A 23,452-nucleotide genomic window follows, 5' to 3' on the forward strand; every position below is an offset into this window, starting at 1 on the left:
TTCTGGAGAACTAACATCAGGAAGGGCCTTATCTTCCAGAAAAGTTTGAGTTTGATCATTATATCCCAAATCTCCTTGATAAAAGAGAACACTAAAAGCCTGCCTAAGTGATTTTGGACCAAGGTAGGCAAAAAAAAAAAAAAAAAAGTGAAAAGCAAACACAAATTACTATGACAAATAATTATTCTGACGTTTATTTTTAGTTATCCAGGGGATATCAGTAAGGGGTTGCAGTGATGGAAAAGACTCCATATCCCAAGATGCAGACATACCACCCTCATTATCCTGCCCACTGTAGCTACTGTGAGCCATCTGCTTTTTGGCCCATCTTTACTTTTTTAAAATTTACCCAAAAGAGATATCTACCTAAAAGAAGTTCCCTCCTGAGATGAAAACAGAAGAAGAAAACACTTCTAAATCTAGTGTACTTTCTCTGGGTGCTTAGTAATAGCTTGTTTCCAACAGTTCCTAAGAAAATGTACCCAGTTTGAAAGCAAAAGCAAGCAGTCTGGGAATTGGTATTCACAGGCTCTTGTCACTCCCATTTGTCCTCCTGAGGTCTCCTCTTTTCTCTTTGGAGAGCCTAGGAAAGCTGGATACAGTGATGGCAATAAACTTTAAGTTGCTTTATCTCTGTCACCTTGAAAACTGTTTCATGATTGTTTATAAAGCAAAAAAAGATGCTGTTGGTAATGGTGACTATTTGCATGATGCCATTCTTGTGAGCATGATGCTTTAAGGATCATTCTTTGAAATGTCAATTTTCTGTAAATTTGAATTTATTTTTTAAATGTTTAGAAAAGGCAAAGGGAAATTACTTTATTGAAAAAAGTAAAGATTCATTAATCACATCACAATGACATGAGTGTTTTCATATTTTACATTTTCCTTCCCACATGAATACATATTTTTTAATTTAGTCATACCCATGTTGGACAGACTAAATTTTAATTTAAGCCATTGTTGAATTCCATTTTGACATAATATATGTGTGTATCATTTTAAAGAAGAATAACATGTTCCAAATTAAATGCTCTTTTCTCTCAAAAGCTTTTGAATACAGGATAACCTTAATTGTCTTTGAATCAGAATCATCTTTCTGTCCTCCAAATCTGCATATTTCTAATACTGAGAAGTGTTCCACTAAGCCTACTGCCCTCTTTCTGGGAGATATATGGGAAGTGAGGGAGATATACTCCTCCTTAGAGTGAATTATAATGAATAGGTGCTCCATAAATTAGAGCTAGCATTATTTTTATAATTATTGAGTTTTTAAAGTATGGTACTTTTTTCTAGTTATAAAATCAACGCAAACTATTTTTAAAAGCATTATAGTATTAAAGAAACTTATAAATATTCACTCAGCAAATATCTATTCTAATCATATTTATTTGAAAATGTGTTTAGATGAGTGGGTGAATATAAAACAGTCATTGTGTGTCCTTAATTTTGTTAAGTGAGTTTCCTGTCATTTTGCAACCAATTTGAAGATAATTCTTTTTAGTATTCATCCTCTGTTCTCTATACATTGGAAATTTCTAAAATAAAGGAAGTTTATTTCTCTTTTGATTATGAATAAATTTCTTAAATAAAAATTATTGTAGCATCTTATGAAACACATTTCAACACATGAGAAAAATATTTCAGATAATTTCCAAATGCATAAGCATTTTTTTCTTTTTTGGTGGGAGACGTTACTGGGAATTGAACTAGGGGTACTTTACCACTGAGCCATATCCCAAGCCCTTTTTAAATTTTTTTTTTTTAATTTTGAGACAGGGTCTTACTAAGTTGCTTAGGGCCTGCTAAGTTGCTGAGGCTGGTCTTGAACTTGCGAGCCTCCTGCCTCAGCCTCTCAGGTCGCTGGGATTACAGGTCTTTCAACCAAATAGTTTTACATTAGATGTTGAAAGGAATATCAAATTCCTTTTAAATGGGTTTTTATAAAGAAAACAAATTCTTTTGTTTTCACTTCTTTTCTTTAAGTGGGAATTATGAAATTTCCTCTTAAACCTTGTCCCTCTCAGTTTATGGTGCTTTCCAGGATCCTTTATATTTTACTATGTAATAAAGACACATGAGTTTAGTTCTTGTTAATAACTGTTAAATAGCTTGATTATATCATTGTTTTTAATATTTTGAAGTAATGTTTCATTCTTTCTCCATTGTTAGATCATTTTTGAAGCAGAACGTGGCAAGGGCACAAGTGGCGAAATTGCTGTGGATGGCGTCTTGCTGGTTTCAGGCCTATGTCCAGATGGTCTTTTATCTGTGGAAGGTTGAATGTTACTATTGTCTTTTATATCTTTTTATTTGGCTTTTTATGTCAGTTCTCTGTGTTTTGATATTATTGTAGGACACACCCCATTTTAGAAATCAAGCTGGAAAATTGTAAAGTACCAACCGAAATATTATTTTAAGATGCCTTCTTTGTAACTGATTTGCCAATATTTGCTTTGAATATAGTACTTCTGTGTCTTCTCATTCATTTATGAATTTTTCTACATTATATTATAAAATATGGAAATTCCAGTTCATCTCCGATGTAGCATATCTGATTTGTCTAACATGAGTTGACGAACTTCTCCATACAATATTTCTAGAATCACAACAACCACAAAGAACAGAGAAATGTTTAACTTCTATGGTGCTTACTGGAAACTATGATATTAAACATAAACTTTGCCAAAGTGGCTCAAGATGGTCTTTCATAGCCTAGCTTGCATGTTTAAATTTTTTGTAATAGTGTCCAAATAATCAACTTGTGTCATGGTTTAAATTTTTCTAAGAAAGAAAATATGTTGTTGATTATGCTCAATGTATATGATTGCTTTTCTAAAAGTGTAGTTTTTATTCTTTTTTCTATCAAAATGCTTTGTGCTCTTTAAAATTCTTAAAATTATTTAGTATTATGGGAAAAGATGACTGTTTCATTAGGCCTCATAACTGTAATACAAATTATTGAACTGAAGGCCTCAGAGAACTACCTAAAAGTAAATTATCAAGAAGCAGGACTGAAAAACAAAAGACTTATGCTTTCTTTTCTATTTCCTTTCTTCCAAATTTAAAAATAGTTTTATGTGGTAATGAATCTTGGGTATATTCCTTGTAGACATGACTACACAGTCCCCAACTTACAATGGTTCAAGTTTTTTCAGTTTTATGATGGTATGAAAGCAATATGCATCCTATAGAAACTGTCCTTCAAATTTTGAATTTTTCTCAGTCTATGGATATACAGTAGGATACTTTCTTGTTACGCAGGGTAGTGACAATGAGCCACAGTTCCCAGTCAGCCCCGGTGTCACAAGAGGAAATAACCCAATCTCTATAGCGTGCTATGTTGCCAGTGGCTTTTAGATGTTGTACTTCGTGTTTTCACTTCCTATCATATCTACAAAACACTCATCTGTGTCTGTACATGAGATATTTGACATTCTATTATAAACTAGAATTGGTATTAGATGATTTTGCCCTACTGTGGGCTAATGTAAGTGTTCTGAGCTCATTTTAGGTAGACTAGGCTAAGTTGTAGTGTTTGGTAGATGAAATATATTAAATGTATTTTTACTTGTAATTTTTTTTAAACATAATGATTTTTTTTTCAAAAATATAACCCCATGGTAAGTGGAGAAGCAGCTGTATACTGTCAGAGATTCTGTATCAGAAACAGGTCCAAGATGGTTCCCAAATAGAAGGGTCCCCAGATCTGTGCCTGCTGTCACCTAAAGCAATGAAGACAATGAACCAAGTGTCACAGGGATGAGGCAACGGAGAGGTGGATCTTACTGGACATTATTATACACAATGGGTTTGTGTCACAGCTGAGTAACCCTGAGTTTAGGAAACCCCCAATCTTATAAAAGGGCTCATAGAAAACCTGTTCAAACTTTGTAGTTGTCTTGGCCAAGAACCAAATCTGCCCTCCAAAAAGAAAGCGCTGTCTCTATTCTCCCAGACTGTTCATTATACAAATATCCTTGAAAAGACAGTATGAAACAAAAGCAGTCACTGCCTTTGTGCAGAAGATGGGGGTGGCATTCATAGAGACTCACCTCCAACCCACCCAACATTAAACTCTTAGCTTTCTGGAATCCATTAGATAAAAGAATGAATTAGAAAAACTGGATAGGAATGTTGGCTCCTTATCGATCCACAATATTACAAATAACATTCTCACCCTTGCTACAGTTCACCTTGTCTGAGTGAAAGCAGCTAGTGCTTTCTGGAACTTATTTTTCCAGACTACTTCAATCAAACCATAAAATAGCAGTTAGGTGATTTAACTTCTGCAAAATAAGCAAACATGGAATGAAATTTTTCCATATTTTGAGGGAGAACTATCAGAGTTTGGCAACATGTTATAATTGATACTCTGCACCTACAGTGGGTTGTTTTGTGTCAATACTCCTGCTTTTCAGAATATTTAAAGTGTCTTGGAAACCTGACAAGGTAAATTGGCTAATGATTATTCAGCATCCTTTTGAGTGAATCAAGTTCTTGTGGAAGATGGAATGCTATGACATGGCAGTCCAAAGCACTGAGTTACTCTCCAAGAAGAAATGAAGGGCACATTCTATGTTAAAAACTGGCTTTTATTATATGTTGGTGAATCTTTTTTAATTATATGTTGGTGAATTTATCTCAGTACAGTGGTTTTAAGTGAGATTTTTTTCTAAATTCCCTCTGGGGCTTGAATTCATCTAAATGAATTCAACCATGTTTCTCTTTCATTCCATCAGACCATGATCATAAATGCCAAATAGCTGTGTTCTTTCTCCATTCAAAGTGCCCTGGTACTGTGTGCATGCATCTTCATTCTGTCTGGTTAGAGAATGGTAAAGTATCATGAACTTAAGTATTTGTGTACATGTGCATAAATAAGGATTCTTTTTTTTAATGTGGAGGATGGGACTACTTCTTAATATGATGTTTTTAAACATCATATCAATGCTTCATAAAATTGTAGTATGAATATGTACATTAAAAATTCTGTAACACTATTTACAAATAATTTATGTCTCAGGAGGCAGAAGTACAGTGGTGAGAATTTGGCCTGGTGTGAGGAAGGACTTCCTGGAATTGGGCTTGAGATAGCAAGGTTACATGTGCAACAGTCCCCAGAGCTGAAAGGTCCCACTTGCTCAGGAGTCTGAAACTCTCACCTGCTCTGCACCTATTGGTCTTTCTGAGTAGTGTTAAAAGAATCTACATCCCCTTTTCTATCCAGAACTCTTTTAAATGTGTTTTTCCTCCTAAGATGAGTCCAAGCTACAGTCACTCAGCTCTCCTGCAGAGTGTCAGACACTTTTCACTTGCAGCACCTATTGTTTTAAATGCTCTCTCAGAGTCAGCAGCGCCTCCTTGTGGCGGCCTATGAACATGTGGTTGGCAGCCACCAGTAACCGACAGAATTGTCTTCTGCCTCTCTTGCTCCCTCTTCTCTCCCTGTCCTCCATGTCTTGTAAGTTCATGCTTTTCTCTGAGTACCCATAACCTTCCAATGAAAATGAGGTTGTGGACGGTGCATACAGTGTTGGTCCATGAAAAAGAGCTGTGAGGCAACACAGTGCAAGAATGAAAGATAAGGAAGCAGTTTGTACCAATGCTTTGTGGTTGAGCACTTATAACTCACTGTTCTGATGAACTGCTGTTAAAAAATGATCCCCTTTAAAAAGCCCAAGGACCAAAATGAAGTGAAGCATTTCCTGGGGCTGTCCACACATCAGGATCACTGGCAATCTGCACTCTTCCTGGAAGTGAGTCATGCTGGAGGAACCAAACCCCAGATGGTGGGCCTCAGCTCGAATTTCTTAATAGCAATTAGAGAGGCCATTGAGTAGGCAGGTGGAAGTCTTTGAGTGGAGTTAGCATCCTGTGTCTCACTTCTTTTTATACTTTTTCTATGGTTTTCTGATTAAATGGGTTTTTGAAGAATCCCTAGCAACACAATAGTAAAAATGTTATTGCATTGCCCCTGAATTTTCATTTTATGATATGCACCAAGAAGTGACTGAAGCCCGACTTACTGGTCCTGTCATTTGTCTGCTAATTTTGTTGCCATAAATCTATGGTAGAAATAACTCACATTCTACAGAAATGAGTAAAATGAACAAAAAACGCAGAAAAGAAGATGATGTTTGATAAATGGAACTTTTCCCAACCTGGAGTTTCATACAATGCCCCAAAGCTGAATACAATGGTAAGTGTCCACTGGTTCTAAAGACACATGCTAGACCATTAACACAGAGCTTAATAAAGGATGAACCCAAAACTACTTCTGCCATCCATGGTTCCTCACCCCTCTTCAGCTTATGTAGGCAAGAGTGAAAGAATGTTATTAGAGTTCTAGAAATTCCTTCCTGCCCCTCCTCAAGGCAGGTGGAGGAGGACATTGAGAGAACCATTTAGAGAGATGGACAGGTCACTCTGTTTGGAATGGTGCCTGACTCTTCCTGGAAAACTCAATAATCAAGAAGCCAGCTACAGCTGTAAAAGACTGCCTATAATGGCAATGGGACAGGCTGCAGAGGGAGCAGCCCCTTCTTCTGGGGCTTACGTGGGAGCAGAGCTGCTAGGTTTTTCCCATGGCCTACATACATATCAAGCACGTAGGTAGGCATCAGTTGTCTTGGAAAGACCCTGCCCTGTGGGTGAGGTGACCCAGCAGAGAAAGTCTATATGACACTTGCCACTAAAAGCAGGACAACTATCCTGTCAACCAGACAGAGCATCATCTGAACCAGCAAATGGATGAGGATGGGGCCCCCAGCAAACATCCAGCCTGGCCACTGGGAGTTTTAGAAGTTCACTTGATGATTCTAATATGTAGCAAAGGTTGAGAAACACTAACATAGGTAGGTCACCCTACAATGGATAAAATTAAAAGGACTAACAATCCAAATATTAGTGGGCATATAAAGCAATTCAAACTAATACCTCGATGATTAGAGTATCAACTGGAACCACCACTTTGGAAAACTGTTTGGTAATGTTGGCTAAAATAAACATACACCTACCCTATCACTCAACAATTCCATCCCAAGGTATATAATCGAGAATAAGTGTATATATCCACCAAATGACAAAATAAAAATGTTCATAACAGCTTTATCCATAATAGTCCACTGAAAACAACTCAAATTTCCGTTAACAGTAAAATGGATGTATTATGGAAGATGTATACAGACCAATACTACACAGAATAAAAAGTCACAACGGAGTGAATTCCATTGACATAAGATTGAGTGAAAGAAGCTAAATACAAACTGGTACATACACTAAGAGTCCATACTGATCTATCCCAAAGAGATAAAACTAAGCTATGGAGAAAAAGGTCAGATGGAAGTTGCCTTGGGTGGTAGGAGGGGAAGACAGAGGAAGCCCTGTAGAGGATATGTTTATATCTTAATCTAGGTGATGAATAACTGGATATATATCTAATTTTACCAAGATGTAACATGGATTTGTGTGCTTTACTATGTTTAAGTTATTCCTCAACAAAGGTGAACTAAAACACAACTTAAGCATCTATCTATGATAATTAAATGTAAAAGGCTATACCAATGAAGGAAGTTCCTACACAATTTTTTAAAGTGAAGAATCCTTAATCTAGGAGGGAAAAAATGGTTTTAAATCAGAAATCCAGTCTCCCTCCCTACCCTACCCCCACCAATCCTGCCCAGCTTGAAGAAAGGCTGGATTCTGTGTTTAACAAAAGCTCTCCTAGATGCTTAGTGTATACCCTCCCTCCCCTGCTCCTGGTGAAGAATCATTCATTTAATTAATCCCTGGCCCCCCAGCTGATCTTTGCCTCATCTATGCAGAAACTAACTCTTCCCTTGAGTTTCTTTATTCTAGGTGTGTTCACTACTTTTCTGCCATTGCACCTATATAAGTCTGAGGTATGTTTCAGAACTTAAACATTATTTCTGTTTCTACACTCCATGCTTTTTCATTATGTTTCCTGACATTCTGTAACTCCTGTGATTTGATAGAAACTGTTCATTTTTTATCCCACATATTATATTCTGTGACCTATAAGAACATCCCCAGTTAAGTCCTATGTCTGGTGCTGTGTCTGGTGTTTATCAGTCATCAACTTAGAACCCAGAAAGATGTAGTTTCTCTTACTTCATTCCATGGAAAACATCTGTAACTGTTCCCTGAGTAATGTGTAACATTAGATTCTGGAGAGGACCCATAAAGGGATTTTGCCTCTGTTCCTAGGGAATTTTCAGGAAAGGGCTGTTTATGTGAGCTCAAAATATCAACATCACCACTCAGAGACTTAATAAGAATTGAAAAGTGGTTTCTGCTGTACCAGAGGAAATTTATCAAAGAGAATTCTAGAGTATCAGAACAGCTAAAAGATTATTTTAAAACAAAGGTCTGAAAAACTTATATGTCTGTATGATAAATTATCATAGAAATACTTTTACAGTCTACTTAAAATTGCCCAAAAGAACTTCTCAGCAACCTTTCTGTATTCCAACGAGCACTATTTTAACAGGACTTTCTGTAGCAAGTGGGCATGTTCTCAATCTGTGCTATCTAATATGGTCCCCACTAGTACTACTAAGAACTTGATATTTGGCTAGTGCTACTGAGGAACTGATTTTTAAATTTTATCTAAATGTAATTAGCCACATGTGGAAAACTGTAGTGGGCAAGGCAGGACTACACAATAACTATAATTTGCCTCTTAGATGACATAATGTTTTTTTCTTCACACCAGAGGAAAGCCTTGTCTTTTAGAATCTTGCCTAATTTCTTTTCCTCCCTAAATTTAGAATTCATGAGAAAATGGTTATTGTATTCCACAAGGTTCTACTGATAGTTTTAAAGTGACTTCTAGTTTCTAAACTAACCCCTTTATTTTGGGTCTTCATAGTTTGAATGAAATTGGAGTTTTTTGTCTTGTTTGGTGCTGGGGATCAAACTCAGGGCCTTGTATATGTTAAGGAAAGAGCTCTACCACTGAATCACATCCTCAGCCCAGTACAATTGTTTTGAAAAATATTAAATATTTTAAGATTGAATGTTACAAATCCAATCATGAAGGAAGGTTTCTTCTAGGTCACTGTTCAAAACCAAAGATTATTGTTCTGGAGACCTATAGTGCTCCAAATATTTAATCAGGTATTTCCAAAGGGAACAGAAAATGAACTCAAAAAAGGAACAATGGAGAAAGAAAAGAAGACAAACGTGAAGCTATAACCAATCAACCTATTTCTGTACTTTACTTCCATTCTCTAATAGATACTGCCCATGGAGTTCTCTCACCCTTTTCTGGATCTCAGCATTGCCCAATTCATGAATCACAAGTTCTTGCTCAAATGAAATGTGCTAAATTTAAATTGTCTACAGTTTTTCTTTTAATGGGCCAAAGTAAAGATTGACAAAGATTTTTTGTTGGCCAAAATATAATCAGGCTACTGAAACTTCTCCTAGGCCAAACTATGATTTCCTTCTAAGACCTAGTTTGAGCAAAGAGCCTTGCTAAGTCAGTTTTGCAAGACCCTCCTACCCCCAATGTCTGATCACATTCAGTATCTGATCCAGTTCCTCATTCTCCTCTACCCCTCCCCTAGGTTATGTCTGGTCTTGGCCTATCTCCAGAAAGAATCCTATTAGGTCAATTTAGCCAGAATCTCCCTTACCCCTAATGTTTCCTCTTGGTAGTTTTTCAGCCACTGTTCCCTTGCTTTCCTTGGCTATAAACTCTCACTTATCCATGCTGTATTTGGGGCACAGGGACCTGGTTGCAGTAGTCCCTATATCTAGAGATGGTCCTGGAAAAAGTCTTCCTTACCATGTTTCAACAAGTGTCAAATTATAATTTTTTTCTTTAGCAAAATAATCTTCAAATGCAAATTGCATTAAAGTTGAAAGCAGCAAACAGTTTATCCCTGTAGTAGTTTAAAGACTGGAGAGAAAGAGAAAAGCAACTCCTGACAGCACCAAATTGGCTTAGAATATGGAACATAAATAATTTCACAGAACATCTGATGAGGCTATTCTCTGACAGTGATGGATCACAACAAAAACAAGACTCCTTTGTAATCATGTCTTAATAGTAACAAAACATAAACATTATCCAAAGACAAAAAATGACCAAGTATTTATTACATTATTCAATCACAGTCACCCTGCTTTCTGAACAACATCCAATCCACCTTTGCTTCCTTTAACTTTGCCTCAAATTATCTTGCAGTAGGGGATCAGCAAAGGATGGTTTTAGTGAACCTTGCAGGCAAAAAATGTGCACAGATAAGAAGTTCAGGATGCACCTATTTAAAGAACTCTACTACTGTGCAATAAATATGTGTTGGATTAATTACTGTTAAACAGACTATTCACATTTATGTCCACAGTTATATCAGCATCTAGCTGAGCACTGTCTTTAATTGTCTTTTGATAGAAAGCAGAAAGGGTAAGTTGCAGAGTACTTCAACAAACCTCGCTACTGAAAAAAAAAAAAAAAAAAAAAAAAACCCGACAGCCAAGTTAGTTTCAATTCAAGCCCTGGCGTGTGCTGGCTCCTCCCTCAGAGAACCGCGGAAGGTCAGCCCACAGCCACAAACCGCTCCGCGCAGGCGCCATTTCCCCAGCACGCACGCGCTAGGTCCCACGCCCGCGTTCTCCGGTCCGTGGACTTAGATTGGTTGAGCTTCTGTCATACAGTCCTGGGAACCGGATGTTCTCTCTGGACGCGGAAGCGCTGAGGACTCCGGGGCTGCGCCTGCGCTTTTCACTGGCCTACGCTTCGGGAACGCCCCCGCGTCTGCCCTTCAGCAAGGCGAGCCTTTTCCAGCGGAATGCCGCCATGCTCGCGGAGGCTCTCCGGTGCGCCTCAGGCTGGGTAGGCCCTGTCCTGCACCCTCCCCTCCAGCTGAGGTCGCCCGGGTGGGCGGAACCTTCGGGGCCGCGTCTGCTCTTGTGCCGACTGTCAGGCCATTCACTTTGGGATGTTTAGCTGCAGGCTTTGCTTGAGTGCTCGACCCCACCCACCGGAACCCTGGTTCTTGGACTGGTCCCTTCCCCCTCGTTACTCCTTTATTAGAAATTTTCATTATGGAAAAGAGTCCTAGTGTAGCGTCGCGTTGGCTGTTCAGAAAATGCAACACCCCTGCCAACATTTGGTATCGTTTTCCTTCGGTTGAGGGAGGGGCTCCTCTTGAAGCTGGAGAGTTGTATATGGGTTTAGGGCTAGAAAGTTAAATTTTCTCTTTAGGTCTGAAAAAAAAAATCTGAAAACTTAACCAGATCTAAGTTACTGTTGATTGTTACCAGCTCTCGGAAATTTTCATTGTGAGCTTTCATCTGGTACTTCTCAGGGTTTAGGCAATTTTAGTGTAGATATGGGCACCTTGCCCATATGTAATATTAATATTTACAAGCTTTTATATGCATTCACTCAACAAATATTTAGGGCCCATTCTTGCTGGCACCATAAAAAATTATTTTGGGTGTGTATTCAGAAGCTAGAGGCGCAGGTGTATATGTAAGCATTATTCATATTAGCATATGTTCTAGAATTGGCTGTCCAATAGGTAGATACTAGTTAAGATAAGGCTTGAGAACTTGCAGTGATGAGTCAGAATTGAGATGTACTGTAAGTTTAAAATGGCAAATTTGGGGGAATTCTTTTTAATTAAAGTACCCCAAATTTGTTTATATCTATATATTGGAAAATATTGGGGTAGTTGAGAGTGTAACTCGGTTCCTGGTTCAATCCCCAGCACCACATTTTAAAAGAACAGAAAAAGAAACAAAATATTTTCTATACATTGGGCTAAATAAAATGTATTATAATTGATTTCACCTAATTTTATTTAAAAATTTGTTTAATTTGATATTCAGAATTGAATCCAGGGGGCGCTCAACTACTGAGCTACATCCCCAGCCATCCTTTTTTGTTTGTTTGCTGGTTTGTTTGAGACAGGGTCTCACTAGGTTGCTTACAGCCTTGTTAACTCACTGAGGCTGGCTTGGAACCTGCTGTGCTCCTGCCTCAGCCTCCCAAGCTGCTGGAATTACACGCATAAACCCCCATGCCTAGCCCCAGACCTTTTATTTTTTATTTTGAGACAGGGTCTTGCTAAGTTGCAGAGGCTTCAACTTGCAGTCCCCCTGCCTTAGCCTCCTGAGTCACTGGAATTATAGGTATGGGTCACTGCATGCAGCTAGAAAATTTTAAATTATATTTGTGGCTTGAATTATATTTTTATGGGACAGCACTTCTCTAGAAAGGAGTTAACAGACTAGGGCCTGTGGCTAAATCCAATCTGCCTACTTTTGTAAACAAGTCATATCAGAACCAAGTCATGCCCATGCATATGTGTATTTCTGTGTCAACTCTTCCTGCTACAAGAGTAGTAGAGTTGAGGAGTCTACACAGTGTAAGGCCTGCAGAATATAAAATATGTGTCTGACTTTTGCTCTGGAACAATACATGGTATGGTAGATATAAAACTTTTAATTGTAGACCCACAGGCATAATTCTAAGCACTTTATAAAAACCATCTAATTTAATTCTCATATTAATCTTAGAATATTGGATTTCCCCCTTTTGTAGATGAAGAAACCGAGACACAAGATGACCAAGAAACTTAGTCATCTTGCTCAACACCCCTCACTTCTGGCAACTATACTTTTTTGACCCTCCAAATCCAAAAGACTTGCTTCTCAGACCCATTTGATTAGCTCACAATGGTTTCTTTGGGGGTTTTGTTTTGTTTTGCTTTGTGCTTGTGTGGATTTTTTTCTTTCTTTCCTTTTTTTACTAGGGATTGAACCCAGGGGTGCTTTGCCACTGAGCTACATCCCCAGCTAAATTGCTGAGGCTGGCCTCAAACTTGCAATCCTCCTGCCTTTCCCTTCTGAGTCATTGGGATTACAGGTGTGTGCCAACATGCTCCACTCTTTGTTGTTGTTTTTGTTTTTAAATTAGAATTTCTTGAATGATTTTTGAACTAGAATTGAGATGGCATTTGTCTCCCAGGGAAGAAGCTGAGGAGCACTGGGCTTAGGTACAGTGAGTACAAGCAAGTTGGTTTGCAGTGAAAAGAAATGAAGCTCACAAGCAGAGAAGAGAGAGGGCATCCTGGATGCTTGCTTTTCACTTGTTTAACAAAACAAAATATTTCTCGAGTAATAGTAAGCACTGGGCAGGTATTTATACGTAAATAAAACAGATCTAGTTCTTATGGTCTTGTGGGGAAGGCAGACAGAAAAATGGTTTTTTAAATGTAGTAATCACTATGAAAAAACACTGCAATTATTTGATGTTTTAACAGGTTTTCTCACTTGCAAGATGGAGATAAACTGTATTTGAATATCAGGCTTATTGTGCGGATTGAGATGACATGAATTTGCATGGCACATAGAATTGCTCAGTAAATGTACATTGTCTTCTGTTAAAAGGTAAGTGAGGAAGTGAATATCAAGCATTGTGTACATCATAACGCTTACAACATTATAATCACCTGTTGTAGTTGGTAAATGTTCTCAGGTGATTTGTACACAGTAGTGTTTTCAGTATTTTCTGATTTAATAGGACTCATCTAGCAAAATCTGAAGTCAGAGAGGTACTGTGCATTGGTCCAGGAGCAGCTATCTTTGGGGTTAATGGCAGTCCTACTGCTGTTGGTGGGGGGAGGGGAATGATGTAGGGGAAGGAATGAGGTTGTGTCTGTGTATGGTTTAAATTAAAACCAGCTGGAGAACTGAACAAATAAATATCTAGGCCCTAAGCTCAGAGACTCTAATTCATTCTGTCTGGGTTAAGGCCCTGGCATTGTTTTAGTTTTCATTGTTTAATTTCCCCATATGATTCTAATATACAATCAGGGCTGAGAACCACTTGTGGTAAGAAAGAGGCCAGGCTCAGGGAGCTGCTGGAGCCAGGGCCCATAGCTGTGAAATGGGCAGTACCCATCTCTGGTTTGAGAGTAGTCAAGAGGGAGGCCCGGAGTGTCTCTTTTCATCATCTTGCCCTTAAGTATGTTGGGTGACATCTTGAGAGCAGAGGAGAACCTCTGGAGAGCTGTAAACAGGAAAATGAAGGAATATCTTTCTGAGTTCTGTACTAGAGGATGATCCCTCTAACAAAGTGCCATGAATCAAGAGTAAATTGCATCTGTCCAGATGATAGAGAACCCAAATGGAGTTTGGTATCCATCCTTCTGTGTTGCTTCTAGTGGCCTGTATCTGTCCTTATGGACTCACTACACATAATTGGCCAGTTTCTTGTCAATGTCTTGTGTCCGCACACTTCTAGATTTTCCAGATGTTCAGAAAGGTGACTAGTAAGAGGACAGGCCTACATTGCCCACAAGGTGACCAATATTTGACTCAGGTCAGAGTTCCCAAAGGGGAATTTGACCACAATCAGGGTTTCAGTGGTATGAAAGTAGTTGTTTGCTTTGCCAGCAAAATGTTTTTACCACTTATATAAATCTACAGAAGTTAATGCATTCGTGTGTATAAAACCAAACAATTCTCTGCTCTTCATTTCAGTCCTTTTGTTTGCTACTATGAACATGAGTGTACAACTATCTCTTCAACTCCCTGCTTTTGATTCTTTTGAGTATGTGCCCAGAAGTGGAATTGCTGGAGCATATGGCAATTCTGTTTTAATTTTTTTTTTTGTACTGGGGATTAAATCCAGGGGTGTTTAACCACTGAGCCACAAACCCAGCTCATTTTTATGTTTTATTTTGAGGCAGGGCCTCACTAAGTTTCTGAAGATGTTCTTGAATGTGCAATCCTCCTGCCTTAGCCTCTCGAATCACTGGGATTATAGGTGTATGACACTGCACCTGGCCTGTTTTTAATTTTTAAAGAAACTCCCATACTGGTGCTGGGGCTGTAACTCAGTGGTAGAGCGCTTGCCTTGCATGTGTGAGGCCCTGGGTTCAATCCCCCACACCACATGAAAATAAATAAATAAAAATGAAGATTTGTGTCCATACAACTAAAAAAATTTTAAAAAAGAAACTCCCATACTGTTTTCCCATTATTCTCCCTATTTTTGTTTTTGATGGAACCAGGAATTGGGATTTAATCCAGGGGTACAGTACCCTAAGCTACATCCCCAGATCTTTTAAATTTTTTAATTTGAGACAGGGCCTTGCTAAATTGCCAAGACTGCCTCAAACAGGAATTGGGATTTAATCCAGGGGTACAATACCCTAAGCTACATCCCCAGATCTTTTAAATTTTTTAATTTGAGACAGGGCCTTGCTAAATTGCCAAGACTGGCCTCAAACTGGTGATCCTTCTGCCTTAACCTTAGGATACATTAGGATACAGTTGTGCACAAGTAGGCATGGCTCACCTTTGTATGTTTAATAGCATTTCAATGCTGTCAAACTTTCTATTCTCCCTATGAGACAATCACATGGGTTAAAGCATTTATTGCCCCAGGACTTCATAATGTGGAAAGCAATGGGGCACACAACTTGAGTTTCCATAAAAAAAAAAGTAAGGTATGTGTCCATTTTATTTCTACTTAGTTCACTCAACAAAATTTATTATGTGTTAGATGCTGAGCCTAAAGAGATGGTCTCTGTACTGAAAGAATTGACAGCATAGTATGGAAGGAAACCACATACTCAAAAGAATCAAAAGCAGGGAGTTGAAGAGATAGTTGTACACTCATGTTCATAGTAGCAAACAAAAGGACTGAAATGAAGAGCAGAGAATTGTTTGGTTTTATACACACGAATGCATTAACTTTTGTGGATTTATACAAGTGGTAAAAATATTTTGCTGGCAAAGCTAAAACTGCTTTCATACCACTGAAATCCTGATTGTGGTGAAATTCCCCTTTGGGAACTCTGATCTGAGTCAAATATTGCTCGCCTTGTGGGCAACGTAGGCCTGTCTCTTTCTTACTAGTCACCTTTCTGAACATCTGGAAAATCTAGAAGTGTGCTGAGAATACAAGCAGAATGGATATTTCTCTTTGTGAAGGAACTTTCTAACAAGTGGGGCAGGGTTCAGGTGTGTTGAGCAGCTTGAAGCCTTACTACTGTGACTCAACTGCTTGACTTCCTCAAGATCTAAAGCACACAAGCCAAGAGAAGTGTTCAGCAATTGAGGGTGTGTATTTGCTATTTCTCTGTGCTATACCTATTCTCTGTTTATTGAGCCTTTGATTCTTAGGAAGATCTCTGTTACTGGTTTCAGTCTTGAAAAGTTGATTTTTTTTTTTAAAGGAAAAAAGAATTGTCTTTGAGTACTAGTTCTAAGTAATTAGGAAAATTGTTTTAAGATCCTAAATTGATGGCCCACTGAGTGACTTAAACTGACTCTAAGGAATAACAACAGCTGGGGATTTAGCTCAGTTGGTCAGTTGGTGCTTGCCTTGCATGCACAAGGCCATGGGTTCAACCCCCAGGACCACAAAAAAAAAAAAAACCAATGAGAACAACAACAAAAAAGACCCAGTGCCCAGGTTTTCTACCTTGCTGCTCTCTCTCTTGTGGTAAAATTGGCAAGATTCAGACTTTGGGTCATCTGTGAGTTGGGAAACACCAGTGGAAACTTACCTCTTCATATTGGGGGACAAAGCTTAAGGGAATATAGAACTGTTTACAATTCAGTGATCAACTTCTGAGGAAACTGTGAGCCCTCATCTGAATGCAAAGCCACAGATGATGCAGCCACTTTTATTTTTTATTTTGAGACAGGGTCTCACTGAGTTGTTTAGGGTCTCATTAAGTTGCTGAGGTTGGCCGTGAACTTGTGATCCTTCTGCCTCAGCCTCCTGAGTCCCTAGGATTACAGGCATGTGCTACCACCATGCCCAGCCAATACAACCACTTTTAAGAGATAATCTTCTCCTACTTAAAGAAAGATGGAAGTTGACTGATTGACTTCCCATGTCATTTTTCAGTAGGTATATATCTTACATGTATATAGGTTATTGTGAAATAATACTAGAGTAGGAACTTTTCTGATTATGAAAACAACACATACTTATCACAGAAGATACAGAAAAGAATAAATGCATAAAAATCACCTAAAATCTGACTACTCACAAAATGTCACTCTTTAAAATTTTGTGTATCCCTTTTCTTTCTTTTTATATGTAATTTTTACATAAAATTTAGATCTGACTATTTTTTGATAACAGATTTATTTAGGTATAATTCATATACTGTATTGTTCACCTAATGAAAGTGTATATAGCTCAGTGCTTCTTGGTATATTCAGTTACAGAAACCATTGCCACAGTCAACTTTAGAAGATTTTTGCTACCCACCCTGCAGGGAAAACCCATTGCCCATTAGCAACCACTCCCCTTTCTCTTTTACTCGACTACCCTTCTGCCCCAGTCCCACCTAGCTAATCTATTTTATGTCTCTCTAGATTTGCTTATTTTGGACATTTCATATAAATTAATATGTGGATTTTTGGTCTGGCTTCTATCACTTAGCCTAATGTCCTCAAGGTTGATTTCATATTGTAGCATGAATCTGTGCTTTAATGCTTTTTATGACTAAAAAATTCTGTAATATGGATGTACTGCATTTTATTTATTCATGCATGAGTTGATGGGCATTTAGGGTTTTCCCATCTTTAATACTTATTCATTATTATGAATAATGCTGTTGTGACCATTTTGATACAATTTTTGTGTGCATGGACATTTTCATTTCTCTTGGATAGATCTGCTGGATCATAATGTACCTCAGTGTTTAATCATTTGTCTATTTAGTTATACATCCTGATTTTTTTCACCTAATATTATATGACTATTTCCCCATGTCGTTAAGTATTCTCTATAAGTATGATTTTAAATGGTTACATTATTGTGTCATCATGTCCTGTACATTTTTAAACATTCTCCTATTTAGGGGAAAAATATAGAAGTAGAATTACTGACTAAAAGGGTACTTATCAGATGGTTTCTAGAAAGATTGCATGAATTCTTTCTGGAATCACTTCCGTGTTCTTATCCTGTGTTTGTTCAGTGATAATTGATTAATGTAAAATCAAGTCCATGGACTTTTGAAAAGAAAAGGTCCCTGCCATCAAAATGCTAGTGCTCACATTTAAACCAGATGGAAAAAATATAGATCTGAGGTTTTTTTGTAAACAAGGTAATGTATGTTATGTGGAGGGGAAAATAGACTACTTAGATACAGTGAACATTTGCCTGCCCAGGACAAGGTTCACACAGACATAATCATGTAGCAACTTTTTATATTTTAAAAGTTTTTTTTTAAAAGTTAATGAGGGGCTGGGGTTGTGGCTCAGTGGNTGCTTGCCTGGCATGCATGAGGCACTGGGTTCAATCCTCAGCACCACATAAAAGTAAAATAAAGATATTGTGTCCACCTAGAACTAAAAAAATAAATATTAAAAAAGATAAAATAAACAAGTATTTCAGTTATATTGCTGAATATGAGGGAAAAAATGGTTCATCGTTGCTTAGCATTACCATGTTGATGCTGACATGGTGTGATGTCTTCCCCAACATGATCATCAAATTCTACCCAAATGAATTGACTAATCTTTATTTTAATAAAAAGATATTGATTAGTATGATTGGAGGTGGAAAAGGTTACAGCAGATCCTCTAGCGATCCATTTTTAATGTTACACTGAAATGCTTCCATGCCATTTTTTTCCCGTCAACTACTGAGATTAAAACTCTGGAAACTAAACCATTCCACGTTGCAGATTCCATTTTCTAAAATGTCACAGCCATTTATATTACATTATTCCTTCAGAAAACATTGCATACATAACTGGCAGAAAGTACAATTTCACTGTCCAGGAGTTTCGACTAGCAAAGGCAAGCTTAAGAAACTGAAACCTCTTTTTTTTCTTTGCAGCTGCAAATATGTCTGACAAAAACCAGACAGCTGCCAGAGCTTCCCTTATTGAGCAACTGATGTCGAAAAGAAATTTTGAGGATCTTGGCAACCACCTTACTGAACTAGAAATGATTTATGTGACTAAGGAGCATCTCCAGGAGACAGATGTGGTCAGAGCTGTGTACAGAGTCCTCAAAAACTGCCCCTCCATGGCTTTGAGAAAGAAAGCTAAGTGTTTGCTGTTAAAGTGGAAAGCTCTTTATAAGGATACTCATTTGAAACCAAGGGACAGCCCTAAATTATTCCCTTCAGGTAGTAATAAAGGAGAAAATGCAGGACTTTCTCATGACCTAAGTCAGGATGAAATCCTGGGCGCCTGCAGTTCTAATCCCCTGCTATCCTCCCAAGATGTTGCAAACCACACTGACATGGTGGTGACTGAAAATAGCACTATTCAGATGGAACCTAAAGAAGAGCATTCGGGGAGCAGTGACCCTGAGTCCGCTGGCAAGAGATCAAGTGAGTTGCAGGATTCTACAATGTCCTTGAGAACTAAATGCACAGAACTTCTTCTTGCAGCTTTAACTAGTTCTTCCACAGAGCAGCCAAAAGCTGATTTGTGGCAAATCTTGGCAAGAGAAATTGAAGAGCACATTTTTACCCTTTATTCAAGGAACATCAAAAAATATAAAGCTTGTATCAGAAGCAAAGTGGCCAATTTGAAGAATCCCAGAAACTCTCACTTACAACAAAACTTGCTCTCTGGAACTATGTCTGCAAAAGAATTTGCTGGAATGACCGTCATGGAGATGGCAAGCAAGGAACTGAAGCAGTTGAGAGCTTCCTACACGAAATCTTGTATCCAGGAACATTACCTTCCCCAAGTGATCGATGGCACACAGACAAATAAAATAAAATGCAGGCGCTGTGAGAAATACAATTGCAAGGTTACTGTAATTACCAGAGGAACACTTTTTCTTCCAAGTTGGGTGAGGAATTCAAACCCAGATGAACAAATGATGACCTACGTAATTTGTAATGAATGTGGGGAGCAGTGGTATCATAACAAGTGGGTGTGCTTGTAATTATAAATGAATGTTTCCTTAACAACAGATATCCCAAGGGATACCTTTTATTTGTATAGCCCTTTCGTGCTCTTTTTAAAATCTTGTGCATAGCATTCTTAAAACAGTACTAAGAAGGAGGAAAAGTTATTTGCTGAAGCACATGCCACCATCACTAAAAGTCATCTTTTAGGGAGAGAGAGTGGATGACTATTGCTTTGTACTTCGTGGCTATTTAGTACCTTACTGTATTCAGACTGGGATTAAGAGCAGGTCTGCATAACCTAGAAGCCTGTCAGAAATGCAGACTTATTTTTGCAGGGTCCTCAGGAACCTTGAGAAGTGCTGCCTTAGCAATAGGCCTGTGGTTCTCAGCAGTGGCTGCATATTAGAATCTCCTGGGGGAGCTCTGAATCCCACTAATACTGAGACCCAGCCTAGAACAATTCAGTCTGAACCTATGGGATAGGACACTGGTTTCAACATTGCTTCTGTCATTCTTCAAGTTATTTTAAGATGCAGTCAGAATTAAGAACTATTCACAAAAAGGCTCTTGTTTGATCCTCTTTATAGTTGTAATAAATGAGTGTTCTTCTGGAGACTTTACAGATGAGGAAACAGGTCCACAGAGCTGCAGTGACTTGCCCAGGCTAAACGACTATAAATATCTCAGTTCACGCTGATTCTAGATTTATACACACACACACACACACACACACACACAAACACACAGGGGATTAAACTTAGGGGCACTTAACCACTGAGCCATATCCCCAACCCTTTTTGTTTTTATTTTTATTTTTAATTGCTGAGGCTGGCCTCAAACTTGCAGTCCTTCTGCCTCAGTCTCCCAAGCCACTGGAATTACAAGTGTGCACCACCACACCCAGTTGGTCCTAGATTCTTATCTTCCAAATCTTGTCTGATGGATATTTTTGTATGTGAACAAGCATAAGGGCTTTTTGTGAATATTGTTTCTAGCACAATTCTTTGTTTGTAAATTAATTTATAATGTGAACCAGGGCAGCAAAGGACAAATAATTTTCCCAAGGTACACTGCATGCTGAGAAGGATCACATGAAATAAACTCATAAGTGGGATGACTTCTGGCCTATTTAGGGCATTTCTGAAATTTTTAAAAAAAGAGAGAGAAAGAAAAGGAAAAAGGAAATCCACAGTCTGAGATGAGCTCAATCCACAGTCTGAGAAATGTGTTCCTGTCGATGGGGGCTAAGTGAATAGTGTCTTTAGGTGCTAACCTTGGCTGACTAGGGCTTCATTCTTTTCCTCTTTCTTTTCTCATTTCACGGTTCTCCCTTGGGCCTTGAAAATTACCCTATAAATTATCCTGTGATTGGAATTTGGTTTAGAGTCCTCTTGCTTAGTTGAAGGAGCTATTTATTCTTTTCTTTGCACAAATTCTCCATAAACTCTTTGACATTTAGTTTCTGATATTAGGGATCTTCATGTTCTCAAAGGCAGGTGTGTTAGGTCTAAAGCCCAAATTCTGCTTCAGTAAAAATGGCATTAATCTGCCAGAGGGAGTCCATTGCTTCAACCTTCAAATCTACCAGTATTTATTTATCTAAATTTATTTTACTAAATTGAAGAAGAAATTACTTCTTTAAGGCCTTTGCAATCAGTGCTTGACTAATTTGTATAATTGTTTAAACACAAGCCTATGTGATTATAACTGATATTTGTCTTTAAAAATCATAGTATGTTATTGTTTTTATAGTTTTACAAAGGTTACTTCCAGGTTGTCTACAGATGTACATATTTTCACTTTATCACCAGTTCTTTTCTCTTAACTCTCCATTATTCCATTGCTGAAGTCTGAAGGCCTCTCTGTATGTACAATTTACCTCCTTACTGCAGTTTTCCCAAAAGGTGCATAAAACTAAAATACATTTGTGTTTTCAAATGGTTTTGAAGACATCAGCTTGAGGCCATCAAGTATGGATTTTATTTTGATATCTTTTCTCTCTGTGGCTTCTTGGGGCTGCTTACTGTGATACAACATGTCAGTCCTCTAAACAGTAACTTGCAAAGTCATCTAAAACTTAAGAGTTTCACAAAGTGTGGTTTCATATGACTTGGAATGATCTTAAAAATTCTTCAGTGGTTATGAAAGAGCACACACAGCACATGAAAACCAAGTTTGATTAGTTCAAGTCAGTGTTGGTGTTTTGGTTTTGTGTGTGTGTGGTTTTTATTTATGTTGGAATTTTACAAACTAGCAGACAAATAAAATCACTTGAAATGGAAAATCCCTGACTCTTTGACGTAAAAATTTTGCAGTCTTCCTCATTTCATATCAACTTTGTCAGTGAGTTTTGCAACTAGAGAGAGCAAAATAGTAATATGGGCTGTTTTTTTCTTTTGGCCAATGAAACAGCCTCACATTTTCTAAGTATGGATAATAATTTTTTCACATACCATGTCTTATCTCCTAAAAAGAAAGAGTTTTGTTTAATATTCCTAGTGAGGTAAAGACTCTAATTCAAAATCATGCTTATAGGAACAGCAAGTGCAAAGGCCCCAAGATAGGATGGTGCCCGATATAGTCAAAGGACAGCACTAGTTCACAGCAGCTGAGGTGCAGTAAGCAAGAGGAAGAAGGATGAGAAAGTCAGAGAGGCCACAGAATTCATGAGGTCCCTTGTTAGGCCATGATAAGGACTTTGGGTTTTGTTTTAAAGCATGATGGGCAGTCACTGAACATATGAAGTTTGTAGTGATGAGATTCAAGTGCCCTTTGGGAAAGATCACTACAGTTGCTATGTTAAATGGGAAGGGAAGTAAGGATGGATGTAGGAACACCATTTGCAGTGGTCCACATATCATATAACTGGCTTCAAATAAAAGTACAGAAAAGACTGGTCTCCCTACATCCTTAGAGTTAACAAAGCCCTTGGCAATTTTGTAAATGGGTATTTCATAAAAACCCCCATTTGAAAATCCCCTACCTATGGACCATAATAATAAACACATAACTGTGGAAACTCGGCATGACACAAGTATATCCTGTACCCTAGTTGCCAGGCATAGGCCTAACCATCAGTTGTTATACCTGAATGTAGGAGGTTTTTTGATGGTTTTTTCCTCTCATCGCTCTCCCTTGTCCTTTGTCCGTGTTACTTTTTTAAAATAAAGAGTTGGATACAATGGCGGCTCTGTCTCTTCCCTGAGCACTTCCTGTGATGAGAGGCTCCTTTCATTCCCTATTACCATTTCTAAATGCTAGGCAGGAAGCCTGCAGCTGGCAGGGCTCCACTGCCTTTGCAAGGGCTGGGCCTTCCATCTCAGTTTAGATTGCTTTGTTATTTATAACTTCAGTAAATGCAAAATATTTTACTAAAATAAGTATTTTTTAGCTCTCAGAAGTACTTACTGTAAGTACTTAGATTATAGAAATCACCTTCTTGCTTTCAAAAAGCCCCATAATCAGATGGAAGAACTGATGACAGCCTCACATAATCCCATTTGCATTATTATTTAAAATTAGGTTTCCCAAGATGTTACTAAACATTGTCAGAAATACTGTGCAGTA

At 38.1% G+C, this 23,452-nt stretch overlaps 2 protein-coding genes across 3 annotated transcripts in view; both read left to right on the forward strand.

Annotated features, from left to right (window-relative positions):
• Egfl6 (EGF like domain multiple 6) overlaps positions 1-3,027 on the forward strand; it is a 59,219-nt gene extending 56,192 nt beyond the window's left edge. The window contains exon 12 of the mRNA XM_015487961.2: positions 2,173-3,027. Within this exon, the coding sequence (XP_015343447.2) occupies positions 2,173-2,283 (111 nt within the window). The 3' untranslated portion in view covers positions 2,284-3,027. The remainder of the gene's footprint in view (positions 1-2,172) is intronic.
• A 7,660-nt stretch (positions 3,028-10,687) lies between these two features.
• Tceanc (transcription elongation factor A N-terminal and central domain containing) lies at positions 10,688-21,035 on the forward strand. Of its 2 annotated transcripts, none has more exons than XM_048796322.1 (3): positions 10,688-10,864; positions 13,302-13,428; positions 18,854-21,035. In XM_048796322.1, exon 3 carries the CDS (start codon positions 18,862-18,864, stop codon positions 19,918-19,920), a length of 1,059 nt encoding a protein of 352 aa, XP_048652279.1. In that variant the 5' UTR covers positions 10,688-10,864; positions 13,302-13,428; positions 18,854-18,861; the 3' UTR covers positions 19,921-21,035. The 2 variants fall into 2 exon arrangements, with proteins under 2 accessions (XP_048652279.1, XP_015343517.1); XM_015488031.2 differs by lacking the exon at positions 10,688-10,864 and adding an exon at positions 12,841-12,904.
• Positions 21,036-23,452: the final 2,417 nt, after the last annotated feature.

Source organism: Marmota marmota, unplaced genomic scaffold, assembly GCF_001458135.2.
Source record: "Marmota marmota marmota unplaced genomic scaffold, marMar, whole genome shotgun sequence".
Classification (NCBI taxonomy): domain Eukaryota; kingdom Metazoa; phylum Chordata; class Mammalia; order Rodentia; family Sciuridae; genus Marmota; species Marmota marmota.